The sequence below is a fragment of the Mytilus californianus genome, unplaced genomic scaffold (genome assembly GCF_021869535.1).
Source record: "Mytilus californianus isolate M0D057914Y unplaced genomic scaffold, xbMytCali1.0.p SCAF_1, whole genome shotgun sequence".
Lineage (NCBI taxonomy): Eukaryota > Metazoa > Mollusca > Bivalvia > Mytilida > Mytilidae > Mytilus > Mytilus californianus.
The window spans coordinates 51,223,516-51,248,640 of record NW_026262581.1 but is presented as its reverse complement, the minus strand read 5'-3'; the positions used below and the strand labels follow the sequence as shown (position 1 = coordinate 51,248,640).

Sequence of the window (25,125 nt, the reverse complement as noted above, 5' to 3'; positions counted from 1 at the left end):
TATGTAATGCATTTGGCTTCTGAAAGTTTTAAGTCTCGAGTGCACTTGATGGAGGTTATTCAACAAACATTTAATCAGTATCATATTTTTATTTTGATGAAAGGATTCTTTATTTTTCTTCTGACATATCAAATATTTCACCTGATATCTCAACAATTTTTACAAACAATCCAGTTTTGATATATTGATATTGATATTGTTAAGTGTCTTCAAGTGGTAACCACTTATTGTGTTGCATTGGATTTACAGAAATGAATCTCAATAAATGATCCTTGACTTAGAACAGATTGAAAATACATGTATTATATACAGATGTTTTACTCCAAATGTCAGTGAATATTGAGGGTAGTAATAGTAGTACAACCAGATGTTACAAGCAAAGACATATGTGAATTTATTATATTTTGCATTTTGCCTAAATTAGAATAAAATGAACATGCATTTACACTTTTACAGCATATAAACTTAATTGTTTACAAACAACAAAGAAATTTAGTTTGCTTTTTGTCTCGCCTTGACAGAGTCAAAAAGCGAGACATAGGTATGCTGTTTCCGGCGTCAGCGGCGGCGGCGGCGTCAACAATGTATTAGTCTGTGATTAGGTCTAGTCTATGTTGAACCACTAGTGGTAGATCAATGATATTTGGTATGCAGTGGTATAAGCATTGGCACATCTCATTACCATGGAGATTATTTGGCCCCGTCCCCTCAGTTATGGTCTATTGACTTTGAAATTTTGCTTAGTTTAAATGTATTAGTTTGTGATTAGGTCAGTTTATGGGGAACCACTAGTGGTAAGTTAATGATGATTGGTATGCAGTTGTATAAGCATTGGCATATCTCATTTCCATGGAGATTATATGGCCCAGCCCCCTCAGTCATGGTCTATTGACTTTGAAACTTTTGCTTAGTTTTCATGTATTAGTTTGTGATTAGGTCATTTTATGGGGAACCACTAGTGATAGGTCAATGATATTTGGTATGCAGTTGTATTAGCATTGGGACATCTCATTTCAATGGAAATTATTTGGCCCTGCCCCCTCAGTTATGGTCTATTGACTTTGAAATTTTATTTAGTTTACATGTATTAGTTTGTGTTTAGGTTTGTTTAAAGGGAACTACTTATGATAAGTCAATGGTATTTGGTATGCAGTTGTATTAGCATTTGCACATCTCATTTCCATGGAGATTGTTTAGCCATGTACCTTCAGTCATGGTTCATTGATTCTGCATTTGCATTATTGAAATTACAAAAAGGCGAGACATATCTCTGTGTTAACAGATTATTTTCTACAGGGACAATAAAGTCAATGATACCTTTATTTGCTACCCAATTTTACAGTAGGTTACCTTTATTTACTACCCAATTTTTACAGTAGGTTACCTTTATTTACTACCCTATTTTTACAGTAGGATACCTTTATTTACTACCCATTTTTACAGTAGGTTACCTTTATTTATTACCCATTTTTTACAGTAGGTTACCTTTATTTACTACCCAATTTTTACAGTAGGTTTTCATTTCATACAAATGCTGGTCTTTTATAGGCTGAATGATGAATCATTTGATTTCGTCATAAGCTTTCATTTCGTATGGAAACAACCCTTGCAGTATGAATGCAAACCCAAGATTATAGAACTATTAGTTATGCCTACCTAATTAGTCAACACTTTTTATTTATTGATCACATGTGTCAACAATAATGCTTTAAAAATTGGGAAAAGTACGAGACAATATATCATGTAAATATGGATAATTGATATATATAGATTCTACCAATGCATTGAGTGTGATACCAGACAACTAAATTTTTCATATTTAAACTCAAGACTTGCCGTGCTTCTTATATATTAGAAATATAACTGGTGAGACATTTGCATATGCCAATTTCATCCATATGACTTATTATAATCGAATACATGGAATAATACAGATTCCATCTAATTAGACTATTTGTGATGAAGTTTTTGTGTTTCAAGTTTTAATTTCCTATTCAGATGTGAATAACATATATTTTTTATATGACCGCAAAAGATTTTTACGGTAGTATATTGGTATGACGTTGGCGTCGTCGTCGTCCAAGGACACATTGGTTTTCGCACAATAACTTTAGTTTAAATGAATGTATCTCTATGAAATTTTACCATAAGGTTCAAAAGCACAAAAGGAAGGTTGGGATTGATTTTGGGGGTTATGGTACCAACAGTTAAGGAATTAGGGGCCAAAAATAAGCATTTTTGTAACTTCCAGACAATAACTTTTGTGTTAGTGTATGGCTCTCTCTGACATTGTACCACAAGGTTCCATATCACAAAGGGAATGCTGGGATTGATTTTGGGGGTAACTGCCTCAAAATTTTAGGAATTAGGGGCCAAAAAGGGGCAAAAAACAAGCATTTTTCTAGTTTCATGACAATAACTTGTGTGTAAGTGTATGGATCTTTCTGAAATTGTACTACAAGGTTCCATATCACAAAGGGAAAGCTGGAATTGAGTTTGGGGGTAATTGCCCTAAACGTTTAGGAATTTGGGGCCAAAAAGGGAAAAAAAACCAAGCATTTTTACAGTTTCCAGACAATAACTTGTGTTCAAGTGTATGGATCTCTCTGAAATTGTACTGCAAGGTACCATACCACAAAGGGAAGGCTGGGATTGAGTTTGGGGGTGATGAATCATAAGGGGGTTCAAAAAATTGGGGGGGGGGATTTTTTTTCCTTTTTTTTTTTTTAAATTTTCCATTTTAAGTTGGTTAATTTTTAATTATATATAAGAGCAAATAATAATGATATGGTTTGATTTCATCAAAAATTGAAATATTGGGTTCTTTGATATGCTGAATTTAACCGTGTATTTAGATTCTTAATTTTTGGTCCCGTTTTCAAATTGGTCTACATTAAGGTCCAAAGGGTCCAGAATTAAACTTAGTTTGATTTTAACAAAAATTGAATTCTTGGGGTTCTTTGATATGCTGAATCAAACCGTGTATGTATTTAGATTTTGGATATTGGACCATAATAGGTAAATTAAATATTTTTAAGTTCTTAGATCTCATTCATTCTGTGTTAGAAACCTATGCTGTGTCAAATATTTAATCACAATCCAAATTCAGAGCTGTATCAAGCTTGAATGTTGTGTCCATACTTGCCCCAACTGTTCAGGGTTTGACCTCTGTGGTCGTATCAAGCTGCGCCCAGCGGAGCATTTTATTTTATTTTGAAAAAAGCAAGTGCCCATCACATTATTAATACGTCCACTATTCATGCAAAATAGGATGATCACTTGCTTTCAATTTGTATAAATTATTAGAAAAAAAAAACAAGCTTTTAATTTTATATTGGGAGAGTTAAAAAAAAATATCTATTACTAGCCAATAAATTCATGGTAAACAAGCACCAAAAGGATGAGTTAAAAAAACCTGTTTGTTTCAATTGTATGGTAAATCATAAAGAATTCATGGTTTGATAACAAACGTGTAAATTTAATTTTAGACATTTAGTACACACTGAAATATTACAGCTGTGATGTGCTCTACATTTCAATTAATGTGGCTGTTCTCTCTGTCATACTGAGTCAGGTTATTAGTCCCCTACCGACAAAGTCGAAGGGGACTTTAGGTTTGCACTCTGTCCGTCAGTCCGGCAACTCAGTTTTCCACACTTTTTTTCTTCGTTCTTGAAGATATTGATTTGATATTTGGTATATAGTTTTATCATGACAAGTTATAGATCAAGTTCGAATTTTGTTCCAGTCTGATGATTTAGTCCAGAGTTATGGTCCATAAAAAAACTCCATAACTAATGTTAGAGTACTATGTTAAACCATATAATCTGTACAAAGGAAGATAACTCATTTTTAGTTCACCAATCCAAAGGAACTGTGAGCTTTTGCCATCACTTGGCGTCCGTCGTAGTCCGTCTGGTGTAAACTATTTCAAACATCTCCTCTGAAACTACAGAACCAATTCCAACCAAACTTAAGCTGAATGATGCTTAGGGTATCCAGAATAAAGTTTGTGTTTTATTTACTGTTTCGTCAAATAACATGGCCACCATGGCTAAAAATAAAACATAGGGGTAAAATGCAGTTTTTGGCTTATATCTCAAAAACCAAAGCATTTAGAGCAAATCTTACATGGGGGTTAAAGTGTTCATTAGGTGAAGTTCTATCAGTCCTGAAGTTTTCAGTTGAATCTGATAACCCATTGTTGGGTTGCTGCCACTAAATTGGTAATTTTAAGGAAATTTTGCAGTTTTTGATTATTTTCTTGAATATTATTAATGATAAAGATAAACTGTGAACAGCAAAAATGTTCAACAAGGTAAGATCTACAAATAAGTTCATATGATCAAAATTGTCAATTGACCCCTTAAGGAGTTACTGCCCTTTAAGGACAATTTTACACAGTTTGTTTATCATGTTTTCTAACTTTGAAAAATCTTCTTCTCTGAAACTACTGAACCAATTCCAACCAAACTTAAGCTGAATGATTCTAAGGGTATCGAGGAATAAAGTTTGTGTTTTATTTTCTGTTTCGTAAAAAAACATGGCCGCCATGGCTAAAAATAGAACGTAGGGGTAAAATGCAATTTTTGGCTTATATCTCAAAAACCAAAGCATTTAGAGCTAGAAGAAAAGAGGTAAAAATGTTTATAAAGGCCAAGTTCTGTCAGCCCTGACATTTTCAGATGAATCTAACAACCCATTGTTGGATTGCTGCCACTTAATTGGTAATTTTAAGGAAATTTTGCAGATTTTGGTTATTATCTTGAATATTATTAATGATAAAGATAAACTGTAAACTGCAAAAATGTTCAGCAAAGTAAGATCTACAAATAAGTTCGCATGACCAAAATTGTCAACTGTCCCCTTAAGGAGTTATTGCCCTTTAAAACCAATTTTTCACAATTAGTTCATTTAGTTTGCTTACTTTACAAAATCTTCTCCTTTGAAACTGCTGAATCAATTTCAGCCAAACTTGGGCTGAATGAGTTTCAGAGTATCTAGTAAATATTTGGTATTTTATTTTCTTGTACGTCAAGAAACATAGCCACTATGGCTAAAATGAAACATAGGGGTAAAATGCATTTCTTTGATTTTGAACATGTTGAAGAAAATATGACAGATACAAAGAACATTTCAATGGAAGTTTTAAGCCATTCATTAATATATATTGAAAAACAAAAATAATCATTGATGAAAGATTTATGCATAAAATTACAGGTGAGCGATTCAGGCTCTTGAGAGCCTCTTGTTTAAAAGACATTCTTTGGTAAATTGTTTGAGGAATTTTGTGGCAGGTTTATATGTTATTTTGTATAAACAAATTTTCTGAATGCTACATGTATATATATATATATTTTATTTATAAAGTGAAATCCTTTATTAGATAATAATCTATTTTTATTAAGGTATATATTTCATTACATTACTTTGTGTAGATAAAAGTTGTTGACATTTTATATGCTGCGTTCACACGTAATTCGAATTCGATTCGCATTAACTAATTCGAATTAGTTTAATTCGCATTCGAAACATTTTACGTCCAAACGTAAATTCTAATTCGAATTGCACTGCGCGTCAAATTCGCTTTACTGTCCGAACAACGTTTACTTTTAATTCGTATTAACAAAAACGCATTTCTAATGCGAATTGGATAATGCAACTTAGCCAATTCGAATTAAAAAAGAAGAGTGTGTGAACGCATTCGATTCAAATTCAATTCGATTTAAATGTACATGTGAACGAGGCAATAGATAAGTTACAAATCTATATTAGTTTGTGACAAATGAAAGAAAAAATATTTGGAACTATTAATTATATTTGATTGTAATTTGAAAATAGATATACATTGTATTACATCATATCTAATTTTAGAGAACTATTAATCATATCTAATGTTAGAGTGTTATAGGTTTTCCACACTTTTTTTCATCATGCTTGAAGATATTGATTGACAATTGGTATATAGTTTTATCATGACAAGTTACAGATCAAGTTCAAATTTTTGTTTCGGTCTGATAATTTTGTGCAGAGTTATGGTCCTTGGACTTGAAAAAATTCACTCTTATATTCAGTTTTCCACACTTTTTTATAAAAATACAAATGTCCGCCCTCCGTCCGTCTGTCCATCTGTCTGTCCGGCGTAAACATGTCGCACCGTAACTTGAGAATGACTTATCCAAATTTTACATGTCGCATCGTAACTTGAGAATGACTTATCCAAATTTCATGAAACTTAACATAGTTGTTTCTTATGATGGTCAAACGATCTGTATACTTTTTGGTGAAAATAAGATTAAAACTTTTTGAGTTACGGGACTTAGTAACTAAAACAGGTGTGTTTTTTTTTTTCACACACGCGCCGTATCTCAAAAACAATTTATGATTATTGCTTCAAACTTTACACACTTCTTAGTTATATTAATCTTAAGATCTGTATACTTTTTGGTGATGATTCAAAATTTTATTTTAGAGATATTGAGTATTTTGTTAAAAAAGGGGGAGGGGTTTTTCACATGTCGCGCCGTATCTCAAAAACAGTTTATGATTATTGCTTAAAACTTTACACACTTCTTAGTTATATTAACCTTAAGATCTGTATACTTTTTGGTGATGATTCAGAATTTTATTTTTGAGTTATTGAGTATTTTGTAAAAAAGGGGGAGGGGTTTTTCACATGTCGCGCCGTATCTCAAAAACGATTTATGATTATTGCTTAAAATTTTACACACTTCTTAGTTATATTAATCTAAAGATCTTTATACTTTTTGGTTTTGATTCAAAATTTTATTTTTGAGATATTGATTATTTTTTTTTAAAGGGGGGGGGTTTCACATGTCACGCCATATCTCAAAAACGATTTATGATTATTGCTTAAAATTTTACACACTTCTTAGTTATATTAATCTCAAGATCTGTATACTTTTTGGTTTTGATTCAAAATTTTATTTTAGAGATATTGAGTTTTTTGTAAAAAAAAAGGGGGGGTTTTCGCATGTCACGCCGTATGTCAGAAACTATTTATGCTTATTGCATAAAAATTCACACACAAGACGACAGGCGTATCATGCGCTCATGGCGCAGCTGTTTATTTAGTCATGCTTGAAGATATTGACTTGATATTTTCTTTTTGTTTACACCATAACAAGTTAGCATTTTGTTCCAGTATAATGAATTTTTACCTGGTTGGGGACTATGTATTGCCATGCAATACTCTCAGAATGCTTGTTGTTTGTAAGGTGAAATTTTGATATAATCTATTGAAAAGAAATATATTTGGTTTAGCATTACCAATATTTGTCCTGTTTTTTTTTTTAGATAAAATTTATCCAAAGTTTTATTTTTGCTTTCAGATTTTAATCTGATTTTCGATACATAAGGGTTAATGATGACTTATAGATTAAGTTTATGTTTCATTCCAATTGACGGACTTTTGGCTGAAACTTCTGCATTTGGACTTGAGAATTTTATGAAAATTGTTTTACAGATTTTTTTTTTTGTAAAACCTGTAGGTGCATCTTCAGTTTTGATTTTGTTCCAGGAGACTGACTTTTGGCAGAATTAAATGCTGACTTTTCTCAATAAGGCTGCAGGTGGGGGCATTTGTGTCATACAGACACATCTAGTTTAAACTAGATCTTTCACAATTACATTTGTCTTTATGTTTTTCAGGAGACAACAACATTACAATAGTTTTCTGTGCTGAAAATGATTATGTTGACAACATTGTCAGAAGTCTTGGGCATGTCATAAGGGAGACAACTAGTAGTAAGGTGGAAGTTGTATCAGATAATCGAAACATAGAACCAAATAAGAAGATTGTATTTGTTATCACAGAAGGAATACATCAAATCAACCATATATGTGCTGATGGAAATTTCGTCAACTGCAATTGGAATAGAGCCTTTAATTCGGGTGTATCGTTTCTTCAAAGAATAAAAGATATGAAAGATGCCGAACCAAACATGCTGCTTCTTTCACCTATTGTTTCAATAAACTGGCTTGATTGTTGTATGTTCAAGAATAAAAATGTGCCTCGTTTATATCAAATCTCAGACACTGAGCAAATTGAACTAGATTTGGGAAAGATGTCATCTTTCCTGGAGAGTATATCAGACAGAGACACGTCTAAAGAGAAAATCAGATCAGATTTGAATAATAATCAGGAAACTTTGACATTTAAAAATCATCTATTAGCTTTATATCTTTACATGCGTGACAATCAGAAATGGTTTGAAGATGACTTTCTAGGGTGTAGTACAGCAGAAGATTCCCACCAGACTCAACCTTTATTAGCATTTCCCGTTTTGTATGACATGCACACACATCAAGTTCCATATGTCGATAAGTTCTGTCTCAACTTTCAGAGTCCCACTAATATATCAGGTTCAGACCAAGTCAAACCTCAGTTACAACAAACACAGATTCATGGGCTAGTTCAGGCTCAACTTCATCCTGCAAAACCAAGCTATGACAATCAAGACAGTAAAGCAACAGAAATTGGAGTTGAACAAGATGTTTTTGATAGTGGAATTTCAGATTCAGGTATAAAACTTGAAATAAACGCTAAGAATCAGAATCAAGGAAGACTTGACAGTGGAGTGGATTCAATACCTTTAGATGAAATGGCACCATCTTTAGAAACTAGACCAGAATTTTTCCCACCAGACTCAGATGCAGACAGTCTAGATGTTGACGGACAGTCTCTAAGTCAGCACATATGGGAAATTAATAAAAGAAATTTCCAAATTTGAAAAGTTGGAAGCATATCAAGGGTGGTGCAGATGTCAGAGAGCTGGGTGGAATGTTTGTTATTTCAAATGAAATCAGACAACAAAATGCCAAGCAATGAGTTTGGTAAATCATGATCGAAATTTTGAAGGAAGTTTGTTACAACATTGTGTATAAACTTTTTTTAAACTGATTATGTTTTTCAAGTCTGGTATGTTGAAAAAATGCCAAAAAGATTTCTGCATTTTTTTTACTAATTGAAAGACAAAAACCCAGGGAATAGTGGAAACAAATCCAAAAATGTATTTTATTACATGCTCATTTAAAAGTTTTAGTCCCTATGTAAATAACTTAGTATGACTTATGACTATGTACAGGGTACAAAGTCCTGCAAATTCTGAGAAATTGTGCCATTTTATTTTAGAAAAATAGTAGAATTAGTTAATAACTATCAAAGATGATTATTCTTTGAAATAGATAATTGTAGATTTCAAAAGCTAAGAATACAAGGAATAATTTTTTTTGAGCCTTTTCCAATGATTTATAATAAATCTAAAGTAAAATCTGTATTGAGAGGTCAAGGATGAATACAAACTTATCTTAATAGGGAGGTTATTTTGATTCCACATTTTTAAAATGTATAAAATTTACTTCAAAGGGGATATTCTTGAAAAGTGACCTGTTAATTGAGATGACCTCTTGCTAGAGATAGCAGTTAAGGTAGACACTTTATCAATTCAATGTAATATTTTAAATGATAAGTGATGATTTCTTGCAATACTATTTAGAGTTTCTCTAAAAAGTTGTAAATGACATAAAAAATTGTGATATAAATGAACAAAATTGTGATTTTGAATTATAGTGTCATGATAGTTTTTAGTTTTGCATGTTAATTGTTGAATTTATGATCATGTTGATAATATATTATAGATGTTTCATGTGCAGAATATGTTTTAACACAAACTGACATAATACGATCATTTTTCAGATTTAACATTTTGTTTTGTTTTTTTTCTTTTATTTTCATTCCGTTGTAAATTTGTAAGTTTAGTTTGGTCATTTTTCTTCCTTATTTCCATCATATATGAATCATAAAAGCATGAGATAAACAAAACAAAACCACATTTGCTTTTTTTATGAGATTTAGTGTAAATATAATTTACATTTTTGAATCATATATTGCATCACAACTATGATATTAAAAATCTTGTTATTTTACAATTTTTTTGAATAAATATAAGTTTGCATCTTTTGTAGACTATATTTACCGTATGTACTTTTAATGATGCAATCAAGCACAAAGAAGAAGTCAACTTTGCCAATTTTACTTCTACTTTGAATTCAATAATTTAAAAGAAGAAATCAGGAGATTTTCTTTCTTTAAAGTTAGACATTTTCATTTTTCTTTTTAATATAAAAGGTATCAATATTTAGATAACTTATTATTGCTCTAAAAGCGATGACCAGAATGTTGAAAGAACAGGTGCACCAGTCTACTATTGATAATTTTGAGAAGTTTTAAGAACTTATTGAATTTAAATGTAAATTTTTGGAATATTTCAAATTTCAATGAAGAATGTGAATATGGTCTCAATATTGATCTTGAAAATGTTGTTCAGTTTAAATATATCCATCTTATTTGTCAATGCTAAATGTTGCTTTTTCTTATGAGCTTGATAATTCATGTAGGTTTTAAAGAGGAAGGAAAACAATAATGAAAATAGTTACCAAATAACCTCATTTTAAGCAGTATATACATGTGTATGATATTAGAAATTGCATTTAATAGTCTTTCCCACTTGAAGATTTTCCAGTTAAGGTGGTACATAACACTACAGGGAGATAACTCTGTAAAAAATCATCTGATCGTTTTAATCACGTTCTATTGTTAAGGAAATATTAAGCTTCTCAATGATCAAAATTAGTGTTGGTCAAACTGCTAAATATCCAATGAAATGCGATAAAGTGTGTGGTTCAAGTTTTTTGAAATTTTTATATTTTTGTCAAAGGGTCAAAGTAAATATTTTGTCAAAATTTTATGAAAATTAAACTAGCCAAATTAATTTTAGTCAAGGTGTTTGGTACCACCTTAATCTCTTTATGAAAATATATTTTTTCAAAAACAAAATACAAGAAGTCAATCAATAGCCAGAATTTGTTACCTCTTACCTCAAGAAATGACCTCATTTTTATTTTATATATTTTAATTAGAATTTCATTTCTGGCCAGTTTTTATTATACGACCGCAAAAATTAAAAAATTTTTGGTCGTATATTGGTATCACGTTGTCGTCGTCTTCGTCAGCGTCGTCAGAAGACAGATGGTTTCCGGATAATAACTTTAGTATAAGTAAATAGAAATCAATAAAATTTTAACACATGGTTTATAACCACAAAAGGAAGGTTGGGATTGATTTTGGGGGTTATGGTCCCAAAGGTTCAGGAATTAGGGGCCAAAAAAGGGGCCCAAATAAGCATTTTTGCAGTTTCCAGACAATAACTTGTGTTTAAGTGTATGAATCTCTCTGAAATTATACCACAAGTTTCCATACAACAAAGGGATGGTTATGGGGGGTTATGGCTCAAACCATTTAGCAATTAGGGGCAAAAAGGGTGGAAAAACAAGGGTTTTTATGGTTAAAGGTCAATTTAGACAATTTAAAAACAGTGTAAGGGAGGTAATCCAATCCATTTAAAGAATACTGTTGTATATATGTTTGATTACCTCCCATACACTGCTTGTAAATTATGTATTAATAAATGATGATTGTCTTGAGATGATTAGCTGTAAATTTATTTTTAGAAGTTACTATTAATTAATATTAATTTTAACCATGACTGTATGTCATTTTATATTTTAATATTTTATGATGTATTTAAATGAGTAGTTATGGTTGCAAACTCCATTAGAAATTTGAATTGATATTATTTTTGGAATAAGGGAAAGGGGGAGTTGAAAAAATTTGGGGGGGGGGGGGGCTACAATTTTTCTCATTTCAGATTTCAGAAATTTTAAAATAAGAAAATTTCTTCAAATATTTTTTTTTTGGGGGGGGGGGGTTAATATTCAACAGCATAGTGTATTGCACAAAAGCAAAAAAAACACGTAATTTTTTTTTGGGTGGAGGGGGGGGGGGGGGCAATTTGCAACAGCATAGTGTATTGCACAAAAGCAAAAAATTGAATATAAATTCAAATCATATAACCAATTTTAAGTTCTTTGACTACACTTATTCTGTGTCAGAAACCTATTATGTGTCAAATATTTAATTACAATCCAAATTCAGACCTGTATCAAGCGCGAATAATGTGTCCATTTTGGCCGCAACTTTTCAGGGTTGGACATCTGCGGTCGTATCCAGCTGCGCTCAGCGAAGCAATTTATAGGTAATATTTCAATGAAGCTTGGTTGAGAGATGACTGTTGGGATAATTTTTTAATACATGACTATGAATTTTATAAATGATACATATTGAGGAAATTATCAAGTTGGGTAAATATTTGATATTCAAAATTTCTCAGGAACTGTTACTGTGGATTTGGTTTATTTTTTATTTAGGGTACCAGTTTTCATGGATTAAGAAAAAGTTCCATTTTTTGTGGATACTTCATTTCATGGTTTTGACAAGATTTGTGTATAAGTCCATAAGAAAATTTTATTTTGTTAAACACTGAAACTTGTGGGTCATCTATATTCAGGAAATCAACGAAAATTTGTACTCCATTAATAAAAAATAAACCAATAGCATTTCAAGAAAATCATTCCTTGCCAATTGATAGTGTATAAAAGGGCATTAAGTGCACATATGACTTTTTTTTTAATCTTTATTTTATTATTCACCAAGCTGTCGCAAAACAAAACAGGGCATTTGTTTACAACGAGATTATTTTCATACAGTGCATGTCGAGTGAAATATGTCTATACAAAGTCTGAAATGTTCAGATGACCTTAATTTAATTGCCATCTTTTATTCAGGTCCTTAGGAGCATTTTTGAAGTCAAATAAAAAGCTATCAGCCATTCTTCAGTTTGGCTCCCTCCTAAATTTAGACATTGGTCTGTATAATTTTATGATTACGTAAGGCCTTCTCTAATGGCTTTTGTGATTTGTTCTCTTTATTCAATGGACAATTTTTAAATGAAAGTATGATCACAACCATTACAAAAACCAAAAAAATCCTAGAAAACCAAAGAAGTAAGTTTGGTAAGTGCCACAATTTAACCCCTTTTATGGTCATTGCCTTTTTTTCCTTGTTTTGTCAGTACATGTTTCACTGCTGATGTCCCAATAAAGGCTTTTGATTGGACATATATATTACAGATTCAGATACATACATTTCAATGTGAAAAACTTTGTATGGACGAAAAACATGATATTAAATCTTTGCATTTATATTCTGATTCTCTAATTACTATCACCTTATTATTGATTATTTCAGTGCTGTATTAATTCTGAATGAACATTTTATTGGGAAAATATGTTTTTTACTTCCAGAAATTTAAGGGCATTATGTTGTATTATTGGGCATTACATTGAGAGATAAATATTTTTGTTATTTTTGTTTTTGTTTTATGCCAGTTTAATGGCATTTATTATGTTAGATTTTAAATTTCGCATGCATACGGTTATGCTAGATAGTTTTGTGCAATTCTTATAAAACATTGCTTTCTGAATTTACACAGAAACAAATTAAGAAGTTTAAAGAGAGGCAATTAGACCCTTTGTAATTCAAAAAGACAAATTTGTATAAGAAAGGTGTGAATTTCTTCACATATATGTAAAAAATTATTTTCCTTCAATTCTTGTTCTTGAAAAAGATTGATTTCTTAACCTTGATGAACATTAGAACTGTTGTTCTCTAAACACATTTTGTGAATCAGATACTGGTACAGTAATTTTTTCCTATTTTTGTGCAACACTCACATGCTTGTTTATCAACATACTTTTTTTCTACTGCCATAACCTTGAAGGTGTTTTTAATAGTACAAAAACAAAACTAGAAATATAGTTTTCAACAAATGTTATTTAATATTGTGTAGAAATTATGAACTTTTTTAAGTTCATGGTGAATCAAAATTATGGCAAATATATGTAATTCTCATAAACTGTTAATTTGGAAATTAAAGCGAAAAAATGAGACAGCAAACAACAAAATGATGAAAACTCATAGTATTATGATAAATTATACTACATGTATAAAATTTATAGAAGTTGCAATAATTTCATTAACCTCTAATTATTGTTAAATAATTCTCTCTTATATATGCTCATAATTATACCCCACGCAACGAGTTGCGGAGGGTATAATGTTTTTGACCCGTCCGTCCATCCGTCTGTCCGTCTGTCAGTCCGTCAGTCCTGTTTCTTGTCATCGCAACTCCTCTCAAACCACACAACAGAATTTCACGAAACCTTTTTAGATAATAAGGACATACTATGTAGTTGTGCATATCTACAGGAAATTATGATTCAATTCTTTTTCTAGGAGTTGCGCCCCTTTGAACTTATTTACTTTAATGTACTTCTGCAACAGTTTGTCATCGCAACTCCTCTCAAACCACACAACAGAATTTCATGAAACCGTTTCAGATAATAAGGACATACTACGTAGATGTGCATATTGACAGGAAATTACGATTCAATTTTTTTTCCAGGAGTTATGCCCCTTTGAACTTATTTGCCCAATATACTACTGTAACCTTTTGTCATCGCAACTCCTCTCAAACCACACAACAGAATTTCATGAAACCTTTTCAGATAATAAGGACACACTACATAGATGTGCATATCGACAGGAAATTACGATTCAATTTTGTTTCCAGGAGTTACGCCCCTTTGAACTTATTTGCCCAATATACTACTGCGACCTTTTGTCATCGCAACTCCTCTCAAACCACACAACAGAATTTCATGAAACCTTTTCAGATAATAAGGACATACTACGTAGATGTGCATATCGACAGGAAATTACGATTCAATTTTTTTTCCAGGAGTTAAGCCCCTTTGAACTTATTTGCCCAATATACTACTGCAACCTTTGTCATCGCAACTCCTCTCAAACCACACAACAGAATTTCATGAAACTGTGTAGATAATAAGAACATACTATGTAGATGTGCATATTGACAGGAAATTATGATTCAATTTTTTTTTCTGATACAATTTTTTGTTCTTACACTTATTTTATTTCTCCAATGACAATGTGGGGACGTGGGGGTATGTGAGCGCTTTCACTAAGGTTCTTTCATTATTTCTGAAATTGCATTACCTGTTTTTCATTTCCTAAGTGTTCATGAGGACAGAAAAATTCTCATGTAATTTCATTGGTTTTAGCTGATCAATAGATCTTTTTACAAATATTTACAATTTATGAATTTTCCAACAAGGATGCTTCAATTGATTAATAAAATCTTTAATTTTGACAAAATTTGAAATTGTATGGTTTTTCAAATAAGTTAAAATTTTGTAATCTGGTTAGGTTAGTAATGTGATTAGCTTAGATGTTAGTGTATATAAGTTGGAGTTTCAAGAAAAATTAATTTTTGAAATAACCTGGGTAGTTTAGCAAATTTTATTAATACTTAATTGCTTCTTTTTCATATTTCACTCTGTATACAGTATTATTATTAACCCGGTGCACTATTGTATTCTTACTAATTTTATTCTATTGAGTGGTTAAGTAAGTTCTTATACGCAATAGAATAGTATAAAAAAGTCAATTTTATATTGTTTTGCTTTTTTTTTTTTTTCGTCTTATTTGTGAATTTTACAGTTGTAATTGTACTAAAATGAAATCCAGGGGTTCAATCCATTTTATTGAAATAAACTGGAGTAATGTTTCTGTAGTTAAGATTAAAGATGTCTATGTATATACATGATTATATAGAGTAATTTGTTTTGATTGAGTAAATATATTTGTAACAATCCACTGCTTCAGAAAATCTTGAATTCTGTAATTTGTTCATCAAAACACTGCTTTGGTTGGTTGTTAACATGGAAAAGTATAAAAGAATAATAAGGACAAAAATCGTCTGAGGATTACAGGTATTATTTATTTTACATCGCTAAATTCAGTGCAAACATCATAAATCCTCTCCAAAGTGAAGTAAGAGACTATTTGAATTTTCGCAACAAACATTCTGCAAACACAACACAGAATTCCTATTGGGAGTAGTACTGGTTAAGGGAGGGAAGCCAGTAAAAATGGTAGTCCAATTTTGGTAAAAACTAATTTAAACATTAACTGTATACTGATAATATCTTTACAAACATATTACACATTGTTTTATTTTTACAAACCTCTTAAACATTGTTCTATTTTTACAAACATTTTACAAACAGTCATTGACACAATTTACTATATATAGAAAACATAATGAACTATGATGTCATATACTTGAGGTACCTGAGTTCAGTACTCAAGAAAAAGTATTCTTATAGTATTTATCCTAATGAAGGCGTAGAGAACACAGAAGTATGTCGATGTAAAATGAATATCACCAGCAATCCCAGGGGAGTGTTTTATCCAGATTAATTATTATTCTTATATGTTTATGTTAATATAGGACACATTGTATACCTTTGGTATCCAACTGGAAGGAAACTGACAAACCTTTTTTAAACAGGCCATTTTCACAAAAAATCTTGTGACAAAAATAATTTGCAAATCGTGAACAATTTAGTAATCAATTTTGGTTGCAATATATTTTGTGTAACACAGGCCAGAGGCTGGTTCACATGTTTTAATTTGATGGAAAAGAAATTAAAGCTGACCAATGTCATTAAACTGTATTTGTTAATGTCCAAGCTTTGACATTACCCATAATTCTTGGCATTCTGAGATAGTGAATTGTGTTGAAAAGAGAGAACTTTTAAAATCCATATGACAAATTAAATGCATAATAGACTTGAAAGATATGGTGTGTAATGGTAAAAAAGGGTTTATCAGAAATAACTGTATATTCTAATTATTTCACTTTTACTATATTCAAAATTTATATATAATTTGTGTGTTATATATTTGTGTGTGACTTGATTTGAGAGTTGAAAAAATGAAATATAATATAAACCACTGAAATGGTCTTATAAGGCATCACATTATTATAAGTTAAGATTAAGGTTCAATATGCAAGACCATTTTGCATGAAAATTGAACTATAATTCCAGTATAGTTAAAAATTAGGGATGAAATCCTGTAAAAAAAGATGACTGGTCAGATTGTCCTGAAAAATATTTTCACACAAATTTTGTAAAGTCTTTCAATTTTCACAAAAATGCATAGTATTACAGCTTCATGTGTGTATTTTTATGTTCTATAAAACCACTTTGCTCAACATGCCTCCAAACGATTTTTATGCCCCACCTAGGGTCATTATGTTTTTCGGTCTGTGCGTCCGTTCGTTCGTCCGTCCGTCTGTCCCGCTTCAGGTTAAAGTTTTTGGTCAAGGTAGTTTTTGATGAAGTTGAAGTCCAATCAACTTGAAACTTAGTACACATGTTCCCTATGATATGAACTTTCTAATTTTAATGCCAAATTAGAGTTTTGACCCCAATTTCACAGTCCACTGAACATAGAAAATGATAGTGCGAGTGGGGCATCCGTGTACTATGGACACATTGTTTTATTTTCTTTCATGATAAAATGACTTTTAGTTAAAGTTTGCATGCTCAAAATGTTAAGTCAATAATGATTTATTTACAAATCAAAATTTGATGCTATTTGTTTGTGTATAAATGCATTGATAATTCATAACTTTAAATTGGTTCTGTGTGTGTCAGGTTTAGAAATCTCATGGAACAGTGGCATTTTCCACATTAATTAAAAACTTAAAATTCTAAATGCAAAAAATGTAATGACCTTTGCATGAAATTTGTTGTCAATACCAAAAAAGCAGATAGTATATTTCCAGAAAATATTCAGTATCATACCATTTAAGTCTTAAATCAAAATTAAATTTTGATAGTGTAAACTGTATTTCAATACAATTACCTCTTTTTTTGCCTAAGTGAGTTCACGTAGAAACATTTACATTTGAATGAAGAAAAGAACGAAATCTGTCCTTGATGTGGCCATATTGTTTCATTCCATTGTTCTTTTAATATGATCAGACTATTAAGAAACTTGATTTTTACATTATAAGTTTTTTTTTCCCAGATTGTTAATCTTAGTTCTTATTGAGCTTGTGTTAGACAATATATGACTGTTTACTGTTTTTAATACATCATTTAGAGAAAACAGCCTTTAGACAGATTTCTTGCCATCTTTTGTTTGTATACCATAAATGAAAATCAGTTCTTTTTCAGTGCATAGTTGTGAATTTTTTTTTCTTTACAGAACATTGTTTACCAGTTTTTCTCGCTGTGGTTGCTTCCCTTCAGAATATGTAAAAAGAAGTGATTTAATTTTAAAAATCAATTATTTTTTTCTGCACAATAGAGGATGCTTTTATTTATTTCATCATTTTAGGAATGTCCTGTATTAATTTTGATGAAGTATTTCTGTGCATTGTCATACATTATTGTACATTATCAGCTATGTTTAATGCCCATTCAAAGATAAATTTCAATTTTCTGATGGTATTTTGTAATGAAGTTTTGAGTTCAAATTTTGCAGTTTTCCCATATATTTAGTAAATTTTTCTGAAGTTGTAACTTTGAGAAAGTTTTTTTACATGTTGAAAATTGTATTTCAATTACTGGTAAGAACAATTTTTATTTGTAACTTAAGTGAGGTAGCTAGCATATAACATTGGTCTGATTTTTTGAACTGCCAGTAAGTTAAGCTACCGTAGCAAAACAAAAATGATCTCCCTCTAGCCATTGGTAGAGAAGGGAAAATTTTAAACTGTCTCCCAGTTATTGTAATTTATTGGTTAGAACATGAGACAATGTTAATCTTTGTTAGAAAAGGAAAGAAAACAATTGACAGCATTTCTGTATGAAAGAATTGTAAGTGATATGCCTGAACATATCATGTTGCTTGTATAATGGGATTTTAAGATATCAAAAATAATAAAAACGAAACATTTGCCTTGCCACAGTGATCTCAACGAAGTTATGAACAAATGACGGGTATGCATTTTCATTAGTCATGAAAGGAGAGATTGTATGATGAAGGTCTTAGTTTTTTTCCCCCATTCTGATCAAAATACAGATCCAATGCCCATGCTTCATTTACAAGGATTAGACTTTCTATTGTTGTAATTAATACATCAGCCAATGAAATTTTGGCCTACATATTTTTTAAGGTATGTATCATAAAGACAAACCCAGAAGTTCTCAAAAAGGTCTTTAAAAGAGAAAGTAGAACAAAGCGTTGTCAGATCCTTGTAAGAAAAGTGTGAACACAGAAGCTGTATTTTAATCAAATTGTATTTTCACGATATTTTCTGAGGTCAACGAATTGCTTAAGTGTAGATGTTGTTTTCATATACCATTAGTAAGATAGAATTTGTCTGCACGCATCATTTCACATTTATAAATGTCAAGGCTGTTGATGAAGAGGCACTAATGAAAATTTAATAAATTGATACTAGATAATGGAATTATTTAATTTGAAGTATCCAATTTTTAGCAGTGATGAAGACATACAATTATTGCCAAATATGCATGTTTATAAAGAAAAATGTATGTGGCCTTCATGACAACAGACAATCCGAAAGATTTATGTTATTTTGTGCAACTCATTTAATGTTGATATAAGATGTTATCAAGTTGTACATGAACATCGAAACTGTAACATCTTTCTTGGAAACAAAATTTATCTAATGTAAGTTTATCATGACATGTTTATAGCTCTTAAGTTTTCTAGATTGCTCAAGTGGTTGAGACTTTTTCAAATGATTTATTTTTGTCAAAGATTTTCAGATTATTTAATTTCTTTTTCAACTGTTTGTGAAGCTAATTATTCATTGAGAATGGTTTGCTTAGATAATTACTTGTCAATGCTTAAATATGTATCTCAGCTTTGAACAAAGTAATTGAGTGAAAGTTAAATGTTAATTAAAATGATTAGGACCATGTTATATTGAATTAAGTTGTACTATGTATTTTCTCTTCAATGGGCATTCCTTATTTTGTTTGTATTTTAAACAACATTCCTTTAATTTATGAAGTTCATGAGTTTTGATATCCTGCACTTCAGTAGCTTTATAAACAAATGTCACAACAGATTATTTAAAATTAGAAGAAACTTGTATTAGTTTTGGTTATCACTCTGCATCTATGTACTTTTGCACTATAATTTTTCTTATTTTAAATGTTTTAATTGGTAACAGTCATTCACAATTGTCAAGTACCAGTATAGGTTTCCTAATTTCTTGTTTTTCTTCTAATATACGGAATTGTCTGGTCCATACTTTTAATCTCTGGATATAGGCTTTTGATACCATTGACCTCAAGGTAACTTATTGATTTTATCTTCTGACTTATTGCTGTTGATGTTGACATATGGATATCTTGCTTTAAGGGTTACTGTTACTAAAAGTGACTCGGTCTTGTTTCATTTGGATATTACCTTTGACATTAACATTTGGCCTAAAAGTCCACCTTTATGATATATTTATAACACATTATGTTGCATTAACTACATTTGAAGTCATTTGCAATATATATTTCCATTAATTAACATCTCTACAACATTTAAGGGGAGATACATGTTTAGTTTGAAAGTGAAAAAATGTAAAACATGCCAGCCATCTGGAGTACATTCTTTATCAGACCATGAAACTTATCAAAAATTAGGAAAATAATCCTTTAGTTGCAACTAGAAGAAACCAAATCAAAAATATTTTAGAAGTTTGGATACATGAAAAAAAATCATGTTTGTTTAGTACAGATCAAATGTATAAATATTTTTTTCTGAAAGTCCAATTCAATTAAAGTTTAAATATTCTTAGAAAATAAAATTAGCAGTAAACAAATTTATGATGAAGCAAAACTAATTTGTCTAATATTAGAATGTGAAAGGCAGTTTTATATATTTATTTCAATTTTTTTAATGCGATATCTGTTATGAATATTATTTTACTGAAGTGCAGCATATTTTTTTATATTGAACCAGTGCATTTTCTCGTCTTATTTGACTGTATTAATTGTAACAGTGTTTTGGTGATTGTGATGTTTTATCCAAATTATACAAATGTTTTGACTCATGTTTTTGTTTGATGTAGTAAATATATATTTTGATGAAATAAAACCATCCTCTGAAATCAAAGAATGATTGGTGTTCCTTTTTTATATTGGCATCTTCTTATGTCTATGAATAATTTTGAAGTTTTAATAGGTCGCTTGATTGATTGTTGTCTTCTTAATTGGCTATATCAGTGGAGTAGCACATAGTTTGCAAAGGAAGTCATCGTGCTTAGCCACATGCCCAACAGGCAAGGCTTATAAAAATAATTTCAGGCCAATCTGATCTTGATCACCAATCCATGAAAGGAGGCCAAGGACTGATGAATCCTGTATGATGAACATGAAGGCCTTGAAAGGATCCCAAATACCAAAAATCTTTATAAATTTACTCAAAATAAGCAATAAATTTACATGACAAGCATTACTTATCATGATTGAATTTATGTTGAAAGTCTGTATAATGAAAGTATTACTTTAAATATCACAAAAACTTAACATCCATGTAAGTGAGGTCTGAAGAATCCTGCCAGCAACATGTACACCATGCAATCATTCCATACACCAAATATAGTTGACCTTTTGCATATAGAATCTGTGAAACAAACATAACCATGAAACCTAATTATTGACCAATGAATCATAAACATGAGGTCAAGGTCAGATGAACCCTACCAGATGGACATGTACACCTTACAATCATTCCATACACTAAATATAAATAACCTATTCTTATAGTATCTGATAAACAGATACAACTATGAAAACTTAACATGGTCTAATAAACCATGAAATTGAGATCAAAGGTCAGATGTAACCTGTCATAAAGACATGTTCACCTTATAATCACTCCATACACCAATTATGTCTAGGTTAGTCTTTGAAAAGGTATATACTATGAAATTTAGAGTGAGGGGCTTGCCCCGAGCTCTTAATTTCATAGTATATACCTTTTCATAGACTATCCAATTTAGCACATATTTACAACTCGAGTAATCTTTTAATTGGTCTATTGATAGTTTATTTTGGCTGACTACTTGTATCACAGGTGTTTGTAAACAGGAGCTCATTAACGAAGTTTTGTAAATCTACTCACTAGTATCATTGTAAAATATCTGATTTCAAAAAGACCCTTGACTCCAGAATGAAAAGATGGTAGCTGCTGGTGTAAGTATCTTTATTGATATAAAGCGGTGTTTTACAATACATGTACTTCTTTATATGGTAAGATGACAAAATAAATTGATCAACAGCAGGCAATAATTAAATTGCAGTGGAAGCTTTACATGTCTTAAAAACATTATTCAATTTCACAGTAAAACTAAAGCTATAATAAATTTGAAACATATAAATAGTATGCAGTGGTGGATCCAGGAGGTGACAGTTGGAAAAAATCCCTTTTTTAGACGATCAATGCTTTTGAATTGGGACATACAGTTGGAACTAACCCCCTCCCCTTTTATCCTGGGTTGGAACCCCCCCTTTTAAAAAATGGCTTGATCCGCCCCTGGTATGTCTCCATAGATAGTCTAGTGGATAATCATTAAAAAGCAATTACCAACAGATCAAAGATACTAGGGTTTATGTTTTTATACGACCGCAAACAAATTTTGAGGTCATATATTTGTATGACGTTGGCGTCGTCGTTGGCGTCGTCGTTGTCGTCGTCGTCATCCAAAGACACATTGGTTTTCACACTCTAACTTTAGTTTAAGTGAATGGATCTCTATGAAATTTTACCTTAAGGTTCAATACCACAAAGGAAGGTGGGGATTGATTTTGGGGGTTATGGTACCAACAGTTAAGGAATTTGGGGCCAAAAATAAGCACTTTTGTAACTTCCAGACATAACTTCTGTGTAAGTGTATGGATCTCTCTGACATTGTACCACATGGTTCCATATAACAAAGGGAATTCTGGGATTGATTTTGGGGGTAATTGCCTCCAAATTTTAGGAATTAGGGGCCAAAAAGGGGCAAAAACAAGCATTTTTCTAGTTTCATGACAATAACTTGTGTTCAAGTGTATGGATCTTTATGAAATTGTACAACAAGGTTCCATATCACAAAGGGAAAGCTGGAATTGAGTTTGGGGGTAATTGCCCAAAACATTTAGGAATAAGGGGCCAAAAATAAGCATTTTTCTAGTTTCCAGACAATAACTTGTGTTCAAGTGTATGGATCTCTCTGAAATTGTACTGCAAGGTACCATACTACAAAGGGAAGGCTGGGATTGAGTTTGGGGGTAATTCCCTCAAAATTTTAGGAATTAGGGGCCGTAAAAGGGCAAAAAAACAAGTATTTTTTCTAGTTTCAGGACAATAACTTGTGTGTAAGTGTAAGGATCTTTATGAAATTGTACTGCAAGGTTCCATATCACAAAGGAAAAGCTGGGTTTGAGTTTGGGGGTAATTGCCCTAAACGTTTAGGAATTTGGGGCCTAAAAGGGGCCAAAAACAAGCATTTTTCTAGTTTCCAGACAATAACTTGTGTTCAAGTGTATGGATCTCTCTGAAATTATACTGCAAGGTACCATACCACAAAGGGAAGGCTGGGATTGAGTTTGGGGGTGATGAATCATAAGGGGGTTCAAAAAATTTGGGGGGGGGGATTTTTTTTCCCCCTTTTTTTTCTTTAAAATTTTCCATTTTAAATTGGTTATTTCTGATTTATATATAAAAGCAAATAATAATGATATGGTTTGAATAGGTAAATTAAAAAAATTTAAGTTCTTAGACCACATTCATTCTGTGTCAGAAACCTATGCTGTGTCAAATATTTAATTACAATCCAAATTCAGTGCTGTATCAAGCTTGAATGTTGTGTCCATACTTGCCCCAACTGTTCAGGGTTCGACCTCTGCGGTCGTATCAAGCTGCGCCCCAGTGGAGCATTTTATTATTTTTATTTCAAAGTAAAAACTAAAAGATTTATCAGAACATGTATATATATATATATGTATATATATAATTCGTCTAAACAATAGCCCAACAATGTTAGATCTGTAAATTTGAGGAAGCAAATTTTTTGTTCTTCCCTGGCTGGGATTTGAACTCATGCATATATAGGTGGCACATTCTCTTCAGACATTATCAGGGTTTTTCAATTCATGACATCGTCCTGAACATGCATGAAATATTTGCCACTGGACATTAAATAACCAATAATCAATCAATCAATTCATAACGAAATAGATCAAGTTGCCTTAATTTTCCTTCACAAGGTTTCATAGTCCACATTATTTGTGTACAAAGTAATTGCATGGATGATAAATTATCACAATTTTAAGATGGAATAGGCATAAAGAACCATATTTGTTACTCTTTATTTAAATGAAAGAAACTTGCAATCGTCAAAAACATTTTTTAGATCCAAAGATTTTAATAGCAGGATATTTAAAATTCAATGTGAAAACTAATTACAAACTAATTTTAATTTAATTGGAACACAGCATTTATTTCAAAATAGCCAGTGGCAATTTTTGTTTTAATATCTTGATTACAATACAATGAAATCTTACCCTTGTGGTCATTCATGCATAGTTACTTAGTACACAGAAAAAGTATGTACTATGAAAATTAGAAGGCAAATTCAAGCAATTTCATTGGACGAGAAGTTGTAAGTATGTGCTAAATAAAGAAGTAGACCAAACTACATAAACTTGACATTGTCCAATGAACCATGAAAAAGTTAAAGGTCAGATAAAACCTGCCAGACAGACGTGTACAACTTACAACCATTCCATACACCACATACATCTGATCTATTGCTTATAGTATCTGAGAAAAAGACCAAACAACAAAAACTTAACATTGACCAATGAACCATAAAAATGAGGTCAAGGTCAGAGGAAACCTGCAAGTCAGACATGTACTCCTTATACATGTGGAGCAGGATCTGCTTACCCTTCTGGAGCACCTGAGATCCCTTTGGTTTTTGGTGGGTTTCATGTTGCTGAGTCTTATCTTTTCTATGTTTTGTTTTGTGTACTGTTGTTTGTCTTTTTGGTCTTTTTTTTGCCATGGCAGTGTCAGTCTATTTTTGACTTATGAGTTTTACAATCATTACATACACCAAATATAGTTGACCTATTGCTTATAGATCTGAGAAACAGACCAAACAACAAAAACTTAACATATTTGAACCATGAAAATAAGGTCAAGGTCAGATAAAACCTGCAAGTCAGACATGTACAACTTACAATCATTCCATACATCAAATTATAGTTGACCTATTGCTTATAGTATTAGAAAAACAGACCAAATCA

The 25,125-nt window shown here is 31.2% G+C and overlaps 1 protein-coding gene and 1 long non-coding RNA gene across 2 annotated transcripts in view; one reads left to right on the top strand and one right to left on the bottom strand.

Moving 5' to 3' along the window:
* The window catches only part of LOC127720915 (uncharacterized), a 41,556-nt gene extending 38,345 nt beyond the window's left edge, over nt 1–3,211 (bottom strand). The window contains exon 1 of the long non-coding RNA XR_007990991.1: nt 3,071–3,211. This is a non-coding gene — a long non-coding RNA (uncharacterized LOC127720915). The remainder of the gene's footprint in view (nt 1–3,070) is intronic.
* The window catches only part of LOC127720695 (uncharacterized), a 134,558-nt gene extending 124,843 nt beyond the window's left edge, over nt 1–9,715 (top strand). The window contains exon 11 of the mRNA XM_052227439.1: nt 7,672–9,715. Coding sequence (XP_052083399.1) covers nt 7,672–8,753 — 1,082 coding nt within the window. The 3' untranslated portion in view covers nt 8,754–9,715. The remainder of the gene's footprint in view (nt 1–7,671) is intronic.
* The last annotated feature ends 15,410 nt before the right edge of the window (nt 9,716–25,125 follow it).